The following is a 14,055-nucleotide window of genomic DNA, read 5'->3' on the forward strand; positions in this document are numbered from 1 at the left end:
AATTACTTTTCTGTTTACTCTAATGGTATAAGATGATGCACTTGATCACTGAATTTTCTGCAAACCTTGGCAGCCTACTTGGCTGGTTCCTTCTGCACAAAATACTGGTACACCACCCTAACCCGCAGTTTCTGGCCCCACATGAATCTCAGTCCTCTATATTTTCTAATTCATATGTTCTCTGGGTGACATTTTTAAAAAGAGACATAGAGTTTTTTTAATTACTAAGGAATGTCAAGCAGCTATATAGAAATACATTTGGTGGATAAGGTACTTAGATTATGTCTTGCAAGAAAACATGGCAGAGAGCATAAGAAATGGTCAAAAGCCAAAGTGTGGAAGGCATTGAAAAAGTCACCCAAGAATATCCCCAAATACCAAATATTACCTGAAAATAATAATTTTGCAGTTTATTGTTTTCAGAGTTTCAGAGTAATGATGCCCTTTTATATATATTTTTTTGAAATTCAGAAGCAGGGAGAGGTAATAACATTCCTATCCTAGAGGTAATAACAAGTCACTGCAGTTGCATGATAGGATTCTTTCCTGATAAACACATACACACTCGAAAGATAATATAAGATAATCTCAGTCTTTAATATTAGTATGAGAAAGCTTAGATGAAATTCAGTAGTAAATTGAAAAGATTATTCATTGTTATTGGCAAAAGTTTAGTCTAATAAAAGAAAACTTTAATTAAAAGTTACAATAGGTGAAGTAATTAAAAGCTGTATCAGGTTTGTCCCAAAAAGTATATCTAATAAATTAAAACCTAATTTCTTCAAAAATTAAGAATTATGAGAGATACCGCCCAAAGGCTAATATCTATTTTAAAATGGTTACATAGTACTTAATAGAAAATGTTTATAAGCAGATTGCTTATGTCCAGAAACTAAGCAAGTGTACTCTTTGAGACTGTGTGCCCTTTAATTTTTATACTGGAATCTTTGACATTTAAACAAGGAATGCAAAGAAAAAGAATCAATGTTGGAAATAAAAAATTTTAGATAGGGTTTTATACATAGAAAATACAAAAGATCAAAATGAAGTTTAATTAGAGATTATAAAACAGGTAAATAGGTATTTTGAAATATATTTTATAAGCATAATTTCTAAGTGTCATTAATTTTTTTAGTTACCTATTGCTGTTTAACAAACCACCCCCAACATTTATGGCTAAAAACAACAATAGTTTATTATTTCTCATGATTCTCTGGGTTGACTAGGCTCAGCTGGGTGGTTCTTCTGCTCCATATGATCTTAGCTGGGGTCCCTCAAGCAGCTGTATGCAGCTGGAGCTCAATTGGATCTGGAGTATTAAGGAGATTTCACTCACCTGTCTGTGTCTGGAATGGCTGAGGCCTAGTGAGACCCCTGCCTTTAGCAGAGTAGTTGTATTTATTCACATGTTCTTCTATTATTCAATTGCTCTTCTAATTAAGGAATTAGAAGAGCAAAAGCAGAAGCTCTGTGATGTCTTAAGGCCTCGTTTTGGATGTCTCAGAATATTATATTCACCGCAGTCTATTTAGGCCAAAGTAGTCACAAGGCCAGTATTCCAGGGGTGTGACGTAGACTCTGCCTCTACCTCTTGATGGCAAGAGATGGCAGGTGCACACAGGGAGGGAGGAGTTGTTGGCAGCTGTCTTTGCAGACAACTTTCCACTGTAATAGTCACAGGACACCTTAGATATATCAGTAAGATTGAATTAACATGTTCTTTGAGAAGTAAACCATCATCAGAATTATGAGAGAATTCCAAGGAACACTTTGATATCTGAAAAGTCTTAATATCTAAGACTGGAAATGGATAGAAAACTTCATAGTAAAGATGACAGTTCTTCCTGGATTAACTTGTAGAGTTAATGCAATTTCAAGAAAAATAGTTAAAGAACTAAATTTGCCTCCATTTGGAAAATAGGTGAATGATGTTCAACCAAAAGATCTATTATAACTTAATAATAATTAAAACAGCATAATAACTCATTAGGGATAAGAATTTTTGAAGAAAAATTAAGGGCTCAGACAGAAATCTGAATATATTTAAGAGTTACATGGGAAAGGAATTTATGTATTCCATTTGGATTTAGGTATTTAAAAGCTAATTTTAGAAAAGTAAAAGTAAGATTACAGTTTTGGAAGCAAGATTATGCTTTAATTGTGGAGTAGTGAGAGAACATACAAAATGTTATATGGTCAGATAAAGGTATTTAAATATTTAGACCTTTTATGAACCTGAAAGAGAATGTTAAAATAAAAGAGGAAATATTGGACTTGAGGAAAAGATTTCTAAAGAATGTGATTGTGATAGGTAAAACCAGGATACCTAAAGTACATAAAGGAACTTACCCTGAAAAAAAACACCAAACCCACAGTAAACAAATGGTCAAGGCATGTGAATATAAATTTCACAAAAGACAAATGCACAATAAATAAGAAGGTGAAAAATGTTCAACCACATATGTAAATTTAACACATATGTAAATTTAAAGAATAATGAGCTACCAGCTCATACTTTTGAATATGAAAATGATACAATAGCTCTAGGAAGCTATGAAGAATACTCACATCTGGTATCATTATAAAGATTATGAAGTGATCCATCTTTTTGTTCAGGCAATATGATAGTATGTTACTAGTGCCAGAAAACTGTACCCACCTTTTAACCAGAAATCTAATTCCTGAGAATTTGCTGACACAAAATTATTAAAAGAATCAAAAGCTTCCAATAGAAAATATTGGGCATTTAAAAAAATTAATAAGTGATCAAGTAACATATCTCTACCCAAACACCTAAAAAAAAAAAAAAAACACACAGTCCTTCATAGGTCTAGAAAGGCAAAAGTAGGTTGGATGCCCTGTGCCTCCCCCATGCTGTGAAGATCAAGTTCAAAAAGCTGGCTGAGTCACATTTTAGACTTTGTTTTAATGTATGCAGTTATTTTGTTTATTGGAGGGCAAGACGTGTCCTTCTTACGTGTCAGGATTCCTAAGTGAAATTGATGGTCTATCTAGTTCAATAAGATCATAGTGTTGCCACCCTGAAGTGCTTATACCCTTTGTTATGTAGAATCACATCAAGTTTGGGGGTACCTGATAATGTACATAATGGCTTTCATCCCCCATTAAACGTGGTAATGGGAATAAACTCAACTAGAAAACCTGGCTATGGATCAAACAGTGAAGCTGGGGAAGAGAAGTGGAGTCTCATCAAAATCTCCAGGATTTCAAGTATCTCTCATACATCAGAATATCAGAAAGAGGCAGTTGATGTGTTTTTAGCATTTGTTGAATGGATAATGTTGTTTTCAGTGAACACAGGCTTCAAAGGCAAAATGACCAACTGGTGATCTTAGACTCTGGATTCCATGTTGCTGCCCCACGAAGGCCCATCCTCCTAGGTTTCCACACTTCCCCAGTTGGTAGTGGAGAATACCACCTTCCCTTAGCTGTTTGGGAGCATGGATGTGTGTGTGCTCCTACACAAATATCAATGTGAAACACACATGCAGAGTTTGCAATTCACATGCCAGGCACCACTGTGGCAATGAAATGCTCCACATAACCACATTTCCCAAAAATTCAAAGTCTGTATCTTTAATTTGTTGTGTTCTTCAGGCCCTTGACTTCTTAAACAGAGCATAATAAACATCACTTTTTATGGAGAACTTTTTCTGTTATGCAGCTTCAGCTTAAAGTTGATAAAGTTGTTATAGTTATTGACATTTGACCACTGTGTGTATGAGAGAGAGTGTGTGTGTATATGTGTATACAAGTGTAAACAAAATGTGACTTACTGAGTAACTCCTAATGGTAACATAATTAGTGGGGAAAAAAAAAAGGAAAGATAAATGACTACTACATGGATGAAAAATGCAAAGTCAAATTTGGAATAGTAAATCCATTTAAATTATCTCAAAAGTAAATTAAAATGGTTTCAGGCCAATGCAATAGTTATTTCTTAAATAAAGAATAATTTCAGGACTTTTTCTTGTTAATTACTCATAGGCAGATACTAGACCATTATCTTTCTACATGCATGGATGGGCTTCCAAAAGCCTAAACCAGAGAATTTTAGGTGGAAAATAGTATAGTGCAGCATTTTTTTTTCCTTTCCTAGTGGCCAGTTAAGTCAATTTTCTGCAGCGCAATAAGCACAGGAGTCAGAATCAAAACTTTTAATTTTCTACATGTAGCTACAAAACCCTACTTTGTCTTGAGTTTGCAGTTCTAACAAAGACATATTTGAACAGCTTTGTTTGTGGACATATGTTTAATTTAATCTAGCCTCATACTTGAATGTCCCATTTGGCATGTATCCTATAGCACTGTCCTATAGCACTGTATCCTATAGCACTATCCTATAGCATTGTCCTATAGCCTCATACTTGAATGTCCCATTTGGCATGTATCCTATAGCACTGTCGTCCTATTCCTCACCCTAGACAGACATGACGCATTGATCAGACCATTCATCCCCACCTGATCCAGCCTCGGCCTTATGTTGGACAGACATGACGTGTTGATCAGACCATCCCCCCCGCCAATCCAGCCTTGGCCTTATGCTCCACAGACATGATGCGTTGATCAGACCATTCACCCCCGCCAGTCCAACTTGGCCTTATGTGCGACAGACATGACACGTTGATCGGATCATTCACCCCCACCAATCCAGCCTTGGCCTTATGCTCGACAGACATGACATGTTGATCGGATCATTCACCCCCACCAATCCAACCTTGGCCTTATGTTCCTAGTGCTTCAGGCATCATAGACAGGGTCATGGGAGTGACTTGCAGTCATCTGTTTTGCCATCTTGGTTCTAGAATATGGAATAGCCTGTTGACTGTTCATCTTCTTGTTTAGTGCTAACTGTACTAAAAGTAAGGAACTGACATTGAAATAAGGTTTTTATTGTTTTGTTTTGTTTTTGTGTGTGAGAGATGGAGTCTCGCTCTGTGGCCCAGGCTGGAGTGCAGTGGCGCGATCTTGGCTCACTGCACACTCCGCCTCCCAGCTTCATGCCATTCTCCTGCCTCAGCCTCCCGGTAGCTGGGAATACAGGCACCCGCCACCACGCCCAGCTAATTTATTGTATTTTTAGTAGAGACAGAGTTTCACCATGTTAGCCAGGATGGTCTCAATCTCCTGACCTCATGATCACCCGCCTCGGCCTGAAATAAGTTTTTTTAAGAGATTATTTTAAAGGATGGATTGTTTTGTGTGTCAGCCATGCCCAGCGCTCCACCTTAGCCAGATCTGCTCTCACTGGAAAGAACAGGAAAGAAAACCAAAGAGGCTGCACATGTGGAGTGTGGGTGATGGGATGTGGACCAACCTTAACAATGCATATGAAGCTCCTACTCTTGTGCTTGTCTTTTCTGATGGTTTTGTTTGTGCCATTTGGTTCTATCTCAGTAATTGCTTGATTATTGAATATTTATTGTCACAGAAATAAGCTGTAGGGGCATAAAGCTTCCACTGGAAACTGTCTTTAAGATTAGCTATTTTATAAAGTAGTTTGGTGTCTGTACTTAATCAAGTAGCATTCTCTTTGCATTTCAGCCTCCCAAGCTTTTCAAATCCAAAGTGAAATCCTGTTTGTGAAATTACATTGCTGGCAAAACTCTAGTTTTGGCTTCTTGCCTTCTGACCAGTAGGACCCTGTTTCTCCCTAGGGAATGTCTGAATGACTGCCTATAGCAAATTCTGTTTCTGTTAAATATGTGGGCATTTTATCAATTAAAGTAAAAACAGATGAAGGAAGCTAAGGCATGTTCATCCATGTATTTAGACTTACCCACCAAACCCAAATATATTAAGAAAGATAGAAACGTAACTGAATTATAACTGGCTTGCATAAAACGAGGATGAGTCAATGAAACTCCTAAAAAGTTAGACAAATTTTTACCTGTTTTCTTATCCATTCCTTTTCTGGTCAGTGATGAAAGTCACTATGGAATAAAAATATATCTCCTAATGATTTTTTAAAATGTGATGTGTTCCCATACTCTGAGCTCTTTACAGAACAGAGGGTTATGTTGGACACCACTGCAGCCCAGACCTCCCCTCCCCACCCAGCCCCTGGAGCAGCTCAAGCCCAGCCAGGATTCTGCCCCCAGCTCTGCTGTGCATGTCACATCATATGTAGAAGTTGGCAGGGCCCCAATTATGTTGTTGACCTTAATTCAATTGCAAATTACTTTATGCAAAAAGCCTACTATGCAGTACCAAATTGGTAACATGATTCTCTCTCAGGAAAGTATAGTTATGTAATGTTTATCATCTTACAGAAGATTTGATGTGTGGAACTTTACAGAAAGGTTAGTTGAAAGACATCTGCCTGCCTAGGGCAGGTGTGTTAGCAAAGGAGCCACGTGGATGGAGAACTCTCAATGCGATCAGTAGCTGGGTGCACTCAGGAGGACCCAGGCCTCTGTCAGGGCACTGATGGCGCTTTCAGCACCATGGCCACAGCCTGCGCCTTGGCTTTCCTTCATATATTCCTGGCAGCTTCAATGTCACCATCCTTTTTAATTAACTGGAAGTATATGACCTGCCATAAAGCAAATAAGCAGGTAGCCTCATGAGGAGGCTCGTCCAGCAGCCAGAGGGAGGTAGAGTGGGGTAAATTAAGAACAGAGCACCCCTGACACGGACCCAAGTGCAGTCTCTCCAGCATTAATCGATTCATAGGAAAAGGACCAGCATAGCACTAACACGCCTGCTATATACCTCAGATTCCTAGTGTAGATACATACATGTGCTCAGAAACCAAGCAGAGAGACTCCAGGGAATGAGGGTGAAGTGATCATTGAATAGATTGCTTGGTTCTCACTTCCATGTGATTCAAAAACAGAATATTTTTCTGCATGCCATTCAGCATTTCTGGATTACTGTTCTCGGCCAGCGCTCAGCCCCCGGAGCCAGGCCAGTCTGGCGCCCATTCTTAAGACTATTCTATTCCCTTTCCTTCCTACCTCTTAAAACATTGAATGTTAAGTTCCTGGTGCCAAGAATAAAAATGTCCTTGTGCTAAGATAAGGCATTGTAGTCATACTGATAATTGGTACTACTGCTATAAATACTGTGCCCCTCCAATCTTCCTTTAAGGGTTTCTAGTGAGATTACTTAGCTATTATCTCTCTCACCAGCACTCTCTGTGGATCTGTGGAGTGAGTCATTTAAGTAAGCCCACAGTTGTGTATGCTCGTAGTTGGATCCATGTGTGTATGGCATACCACGTCTTTGTTGTACACTACAGCACTGCTTCCAACCAACAGTGAAAATATGAAATGTGTCATCTTATTGCATTGGAGTTACATAATACTGGCTCTCAAGGGTTTCCCCTGGTCCATCGCACGCACACACTGTACTTCACATAACCACATTTTGTGGGCCCTCGAGATTCTCAAGTATAGAGAGATACTCCTGTTCATAGGAAAATTCTAAATCTTATTTCAGGTCTTGACTCAGATGAAGAACTGGGGCTGCTCTGTCACCACACGTCCTATCTAGGTGATTGTCTGGGGCTGCTCGTTGGCTCCTGATATCCTGTAACCTTTTCTGTATATTTCATGTGTCTGCACGTCTGCATGGTTATTCACGCTCTGAGGGTTGGGGGTGCACAGCGGGACATGTGCCCTGGCTATTCTGTCTCCAGAACCTTCTCCGGGTTTGGGGAGAACTTAGAGAGAGGTCCCTCTCCTTGGTTCTGTCAGTTGAGTCATTATCCAACTATTATTTCATGCATAGCCAGCAGCTTTGGCATTTCTTGGGATGTGGAAAGAAGAAAGCAAATTGGCTCTAGCAAATCCAGTGTCTGCTAATTGTCCCTGTGGCTGTGATGTGCATAGGCCATACAGCCCAGTAGGAGGACAGCCAATCTCCATGCTTTCTCCTTCTCAGAAGCTTGCCTGAGTTTGTTTTTCTTTGTTTTGTTCCAAAACAAGGCAGTAACTGATTTGAAGGGGGGAAAAGATTTTATTTGTCTACTGCATTTCCACAAAGAAACATTGCCTTTCAGTGATTACTAACCCTTCTTTCTGTGTGTGTTTCTCCCCTCCCCAGACCAGAGGGTGGCATCCTTCTGCACCCTGACAGACATGCAGCATGGGCAGGACCTGGAAGGGGCCCAGGAGCTGCCCTTATGTGTAGATCCAGGCAGTGGCAAAGAGTTCATGGACACGGCTGGGTATGTGAGCCCCTGTGGACCCCTCCCTCCTGCTATTCCAGGCATGATTAGCAAAGATTCGGCTAACAGACTAACCCTGAGCCAGGCAGGTGACCATATTCCACCGTGCCCTTTCCCAGTCCTGAAGAATCCAGAGAAGGGACTGAGTGGGACTACTTGGCTCCCTGCCCTGCTGTGGGAGACCGCTTTTAGCTGCATGACCACTTGCTTCATGGGCACCCCCTGCCTGCCAAGACTTGTGACCCTGTGCCCACGGTGGTGAGCCTCACTGTCAGAGAGGGCAAGAAGGGGCCTCAAGGTCAGCGTCTGCTGCCGAATTATTGCAACAGCACCAGGCAGGGATAACTCACCGATTGGCCTTCCACCTGCCAGGCTGCACATGCTCACCAGCCCAGGGCATGGCTCCTCCCAGAACCTGGTCCTTGATCCGGCCTCATGCCCTCCATTGAAATATGTTGGGAACACCCCAGTCTTTCCCCTATATTCATGACATGTTCTTCCCCCGTGAAATGTGTATTCTTTACCTGTGTCATCCATTCTTAATTCCAACTTCTGTGTGAGCTGAATATAGAAGTTGGAATTAACTTCGTTAACTTGCATGTTCACACTGGTAACAAGCTTCATGATGTTGTCATCATAGGGAAAGGCAAATTGGGGGGAAATTGGTTCCCAGGACTTCATTTGGGTCTACCTTGTCTCCATTGGCTAAACCAATTTAAATAATATATCTTTTGATTTCCTACCGACCCGTATGTCTATAAAGATTCTGGATCTCTTTTTGAATCAGTGAAGTCCCAGAATGAGCTTGCCAGTGGATCACCTCTATGGACGCTTCCATTCTGACATCTTATAATGTATCTGCTTGCTGGGCTCTAAGCGCATGAAATAATTCTTTCAAGTGAAAACTTGACCAACAAAATGCTGAATTGACTCTCTTGAGTCTTTCTGATTCTATCCTTGTTTGCTAGGGAGCGTTCTCCATCACCACTGACCGGGAAAGTCAATCAGTTGGAATTAATTCTTCGACAACTCCAGACCGACCTTCGGAAGGTAATCTATTGGAAGAGCATAATCAGAACTCTCTCTTATAAAACCAGCCCCTTATAACTACTACAGAGAAACTGAAGAGACTCAGGAAAGAAAACTGCCTTACACAAAAACCAATGATAAATACAAACAGATGCTCCTGAGGTCTCACTCCATCTGCTGACCTGCAGCTGATGTATTGCATTTTGCGGGATGCAGGGATCTCAATGGATATGAGTAAATGAGGATTAGCCCTCGATGTGGCTAATCTTCAGTGTGCAGTAGAAGCACGGTGGGCCAGCATTTTTTAGTTCAGTGAGTTATCGGTTGCACCAACTCTGTATGAGCTGACCTCAGAGGAGTCCATTGCTGCCAGAGAGCCTGGTCTCTATGAGTCCTGTTGTCTGTCTTGAGTCAGCTTCACAGCCCTCAGAACTTCTGCTCTACACATCAACCTGCACTTGGTCCGTCCTCAAAAGAAATTAAATCCTGTATCCCATAAATACTTGCTGAGCTCTGTTCCATCAGCCCTGTGCTGGAGAGCCAGTTGGCTGTCCAGGAAACGGAATGGGGTGCGGTAGCGAGTGGGAGGGTGTCACAGGAAGGTTTTTGTTGTGATGGTTTGGTTTGGCTTTTGAAGAAGGGAGAAATCGTAGCTGGTGAGAATGCTGAGGAAAGGATTCAGTTGGGAGGGAAATCATGATGAGGGTGAAGGGCAAGTGGGTGAAGTTCTGATCTAGTCACAAGGAGGGAGCTGGCCTTGGTTAGGAGTAGGGACAGCTTATACATAGTTACCAGAGTGGAGCAGAGTATGTGTGCGCATGCACGTGCACGTGTTCATGTATGCACCACGTTCATTCACATACACAGAGTCCAGACAGAGATGTTGGCAAATTTCTCAGATTGTTTCTTTTTTTTCTAGTCATGAGCTGAGAGTGGTGAGAAGGAATATAAGAACTTTGTGGATAGAGGATATGGGTGTACCACAGCATGTAAACTAACCGGGTATATTTGGGAGACTTGCCAAAAACAGCTAAAGCACATTTGAATTTGGAGCATAAGTTAAAACGATACCTGTTTTCCTGGTTGTGTGTTTTTTCCCCAGCTTGGGTGACGAGCTGTCCCAGTTTGTCCGGGATGGAGAAGTTTTCTAGGATATGGAACTTTCCATATTAGAACCAGCAAAGTCCCATGCAAGCTGGGATGGCTGGTCACCTTATCTCCAGCTGCAAGTGTAGAATCGTGGGGGAGTTGAATGTAGCCAATATTAAGATTTAGACAGGAAATCAAGACGGGGGGAGAGAGAGAGAGAGAGCGAGACAAGGACCCTGGGGCATGTACAGTGCATGAATAAACCAAAGATCCCAGAGTCCAGGCTGGTTGAAGAGAAATAACATCACTGCTGGGGAATGGCTGGGGCGGAGGTGTTGGTGGGCAGTGAAAATAAGAGTAAGATTGATAAGATTGATGGATTCTATCATTACTGGAGGAGGAGATACTGGAGAAATTATTTTTAAAAGACAGAAGGTGATGGTCAAGAAGTGAAAACTTGAAACTTTTAGGAAGAGATGCAGTCATTGACAATAGCACGGTATAGGATGCGGTCATGGGAGTGGGAGTTGAGGAAGGCCAGTTTTGAAGATCACTGGGAGAAAGCGATGGAGAGGCTGAATGGCCAGAGTGTCAGATGGAACATCTCAGTGGATTCGAAATCATCAACACAGATGACAGGAGTGGGATGGGGAGAAAAGAGCAAACCAGGTTCTAGAATCTTCCCGTAATGATGGTTGGGACTGGAGATACAGTAAAATTTTTGCAGCCAGGAGGGGTAGCAGGTCTCATGACCTAATGGCACATTTTTTAGAGGAGCTGGAATTGTAGGAAGGAGCAGAGATCTGGCCTGAACAATAGGGGATGCACTGTCTGCCTGCCCGACCCCCATAGCTGGGGACAGTGTCCTCAGGAGGGAACCAGGATTCACTTAGAGCACGAAGACGAAGGGAATTTCAGGAGGACAGACTGAGCGTGCACAGGGTCTTCATGGCAGAATCCAAGTTCCATGGGTCATAATAAAAGGTTTGCAGGAATGTGGAGAGGTGGGCAGCTGAGTCACAGCAGAGATGTTCTGAGCTGTGGGACTCAGACTGCCTTGGGACCAAGAGTCGTGGTGAGGAATGTCCGGGGAGAGTCCGTATCCAGGGTGGGCTGCAGTTGCTCCTTACAGCGAAGTGAGTGGCCAGCTCTGATTCAGGCCTCCTCTGGGGACCAGGGTCTTTTGCGCCAGTGACCAGGCAGGTGGTATTGGGGAGAGCCTCAGAAGGGATCAGGAAACGAGGAAACCTTGAGGGTGGGACCAGACATGCCAACGGTGGGGGCCTCCACTCACCTCGCTCAGTGCCCCCGTACAGTGCTGTGGGTGGCATCTGGTAGCATTAGCGGTCGAGTTAGATCCCATTACAGAAATACCGATTGTTACAATCTGACAGTGACCCCTCTATTCATTTAGGGCAAGGCATCCCTTTCGGTGGGGGGGGGGGGGTCTGAAACTGGTGCTATACATTTTTTTATTGCTGTATGTTGGAAACTCCAGATTTGGTTCTTGTGAAAGTCTTGATTATTTTACTTAGTTTTAATGGCAGACTTTAAGGGTCATTATGGAAACATAGTGTAGCAGGAAAGCTTGATGGAATGAAAGACCTAAGTACATATTTTATTATAAACATATGTAACAGCTCTGCTGATTCCAATGTTGTACTTAGAAAGTTTTGTGCATTTGTCAAAGGGTATTACCTTTCACCTCACTGTAGTCTCCCTTTTTTGGATAGAGGGTGATATAAACGATGATGAACACCTTCCTATACAAAGGCCATCTTAGCACCCTGTGGGAGCAGAGTGGGATGAAAGAACAGGGTGCATGGAGTGTTCATTCCCATCCGTTTGTCATCAGCAGGAATCAGGATCAGGAAAGTTCCCTCACTGAAGAAAGTTACCCTTTCTCCCCTCAAAAAGTACATAAGTAAAAATAAGAATAAAAGATTCTTGTGGCCCAGCTTAGGAGGAATGAATGTATCAGTCAGTCTCCATGACTCAGTTTATTTCTACTCTGACCAGGAAAAACAAGACAAGGCTGTTCTCCAAGCAGAAGTGCAGCACCTGAGGCAGGACAACATGAGGCTGCAGGAGGAGTCCCAGACCGCGACAGCGCAGCTGCGGAAATTCACAGAATGGTTTTTCACCACCATCGACAAAAAATCTTAGCCAGTCCACACCTCCTCAAGGGACCATTGGGAAATGCCCCTTGTCCCTTTGAAGTCACCAACGTGGTTTTTCTGTGTGCTTTCCACCAGTCGTAGATGTTTTTGCTGTTCCATTCTGTGTAGCGCCATTCACCACAGCAGGACAGGGAGCTTCGACTCTTTCTCGGTAGCCACAGCAGAGAGCAGTGCTGCCCTGTGCAGATGCCTCTGTAACTCCTGGTGTGCAGCTAATGTCCCTGGCGACCGTTGCGCCTTTTTTCTTTCGCCTCTGCTACCCCATGCTCTGGCTTGGGCTTACCTCCGCGGGAAGATAGTTGGGTTTTATTTCTATTTAATCAGGTGCCCTGGTGCGATGTACAGCCCTTTCCCCTAGTTTTGGGCTTTAGTATTGTACCATACCCTGAGCACACCTACTCATGACAATACTTTAATGTTAAAGGTGCTCTATTTTTTTTGGATGTACAGTAGTTTTATTTCCACAGCCACATTACCATAGCAATAAGAAAGGAGGCATAGTACATAGTTGGAAAAGCTTTGCGGGGGTGATTAAAGAAAAAAAGCACTGTTGTGTTTAACACTAGTTCAAATGCAGTTACCTTAGAGACTTATTTATTTGCAGGAACAAATGGTGCCTGAATATTAACAGTGTTCTGATTAAAAACAAAACAAAAAAAGATACATATGCCTTGTCAATGGCTCGCCGAGTTGTCAGTAGTCACTTCAACTCTTAGTTCACTTTTGTATAGTTGCTCTGCTGGAAAAAAATGAAAGTGAATCTGCTTAACTCACTAGAACTTCCTTGTGTGCTGTGAGCCGGCGGAACCACTTGTACAATTGCCAGATTTGTTTATCTTTGTACAGAAGCTTTGATGAAGTGTCTTGTATTTAACACCCTTATTTAAGCTTATTTAACCTTAAATTGTTAATTTTATAAAATTTGGTTTGGCCTGCACTACGATGAGGGTTGGAGGTAGCTGCAGGCTCAGAAGAGACTGAGCTTGCACAGATCAGACCGAGAAGCAGGGTGAGAGATTCTAACGACTGGATGCTGCTAGTAACACGTTGTTTGTATTGCTTTACCATTTTTAACTGTTAGATTTGAGATGAACATACATTTTGCTTTTTTAATAAATGTTTAAAAGAAGTCCACATAAGAAATGGTGCTGTCAGGTGACTAGATTTTTTATGATCTAACATGTCTACAGTCTGACTGTATGTGAATTTATTTCAGGCCATTTAGGACCTTGATTTGTATTAAATACTGTTCAGCTGCCTTCTCACAGAATCCCAGATCAATTTCAGGAAGGGGTACCTAGTAGTTTTTAGTAGCTGTTGTGTGCCAGACACTATTCTCTGAACTTTTCATCCCTCTCATTTAACCCCAACGGTATCCTTCATAGGTAGGAGGTGGGGTTCTCATTTACAACCACATGATGTGGCTCAAGTGAAGTAATTTACGCAAGATTGTCTTAAAAAAAAAAAAAATTTAACACTTTGGTGTTGCCAGCACTTTGGGAGGCCAAGGTGGGCGGATCATGTGAGGTCGGGAGTTCAAGACCAGCCTGACCAACATGGAGA

At 42.0% G+C, this 14,055-nt stretch overlaps 1 protein-coding gene across 4 annotated transcripts in view; it reads left to right on the plus strand.

Annotated features, from left to right (window-relative positions):
• Positions 1–13,635, plus strand: part of SIPA1L2 (signal induced proliferation associated 1 like 2) — a 233,717-nt gene extending 220,082 nt beyond the window's left edge. For 2 of the 4 annotated variants that reach the window (XM_017874995.1, XM_017874996.1), the window contains exons 20-23: positions 7,465–7,518; positions 8,071–8,194; positions 9,163–9,244; positions 12,332–13,635. In XM_017874995.1, the coding sequence (XP_017730484.1) occupies positions 7,465–7,518; positions 8,071–8,194; positions 9,163–9,244; positions 12,332–12,478 (407 nt within the window). In that variant the 3' untranslated portion in view covers positions 12,479–13,635. The remainder of the gene's footprint in view (positions 1–7,464; positions 7,519–8,070; positions 8,195–9,162; positions 9,245–12,331) is intronic. The other 2 variants (XM_017874997.1, XM_017874998.1) reach the window with 2 other exon arrangements.
• Positions 13,636–14,055: the final 420 nt, after the last annotated feature.

Source organism: Rhinopithecus bieti, unplaced genomic scaffold (assembly GCF_001698545.2).
Source record: "Rhinopithecus bieti isolate Rb0 unplaced genomic scaffold, ASM169854v2 scaffold_9670, whole genome shotgun sequence".
Lineage (NCBI taxonomy): Eukaryota > Metazoa > Chordata > Mammalia > Primates > Cercopithecidae > Rhinopithecus > Rhinopithecus bieti.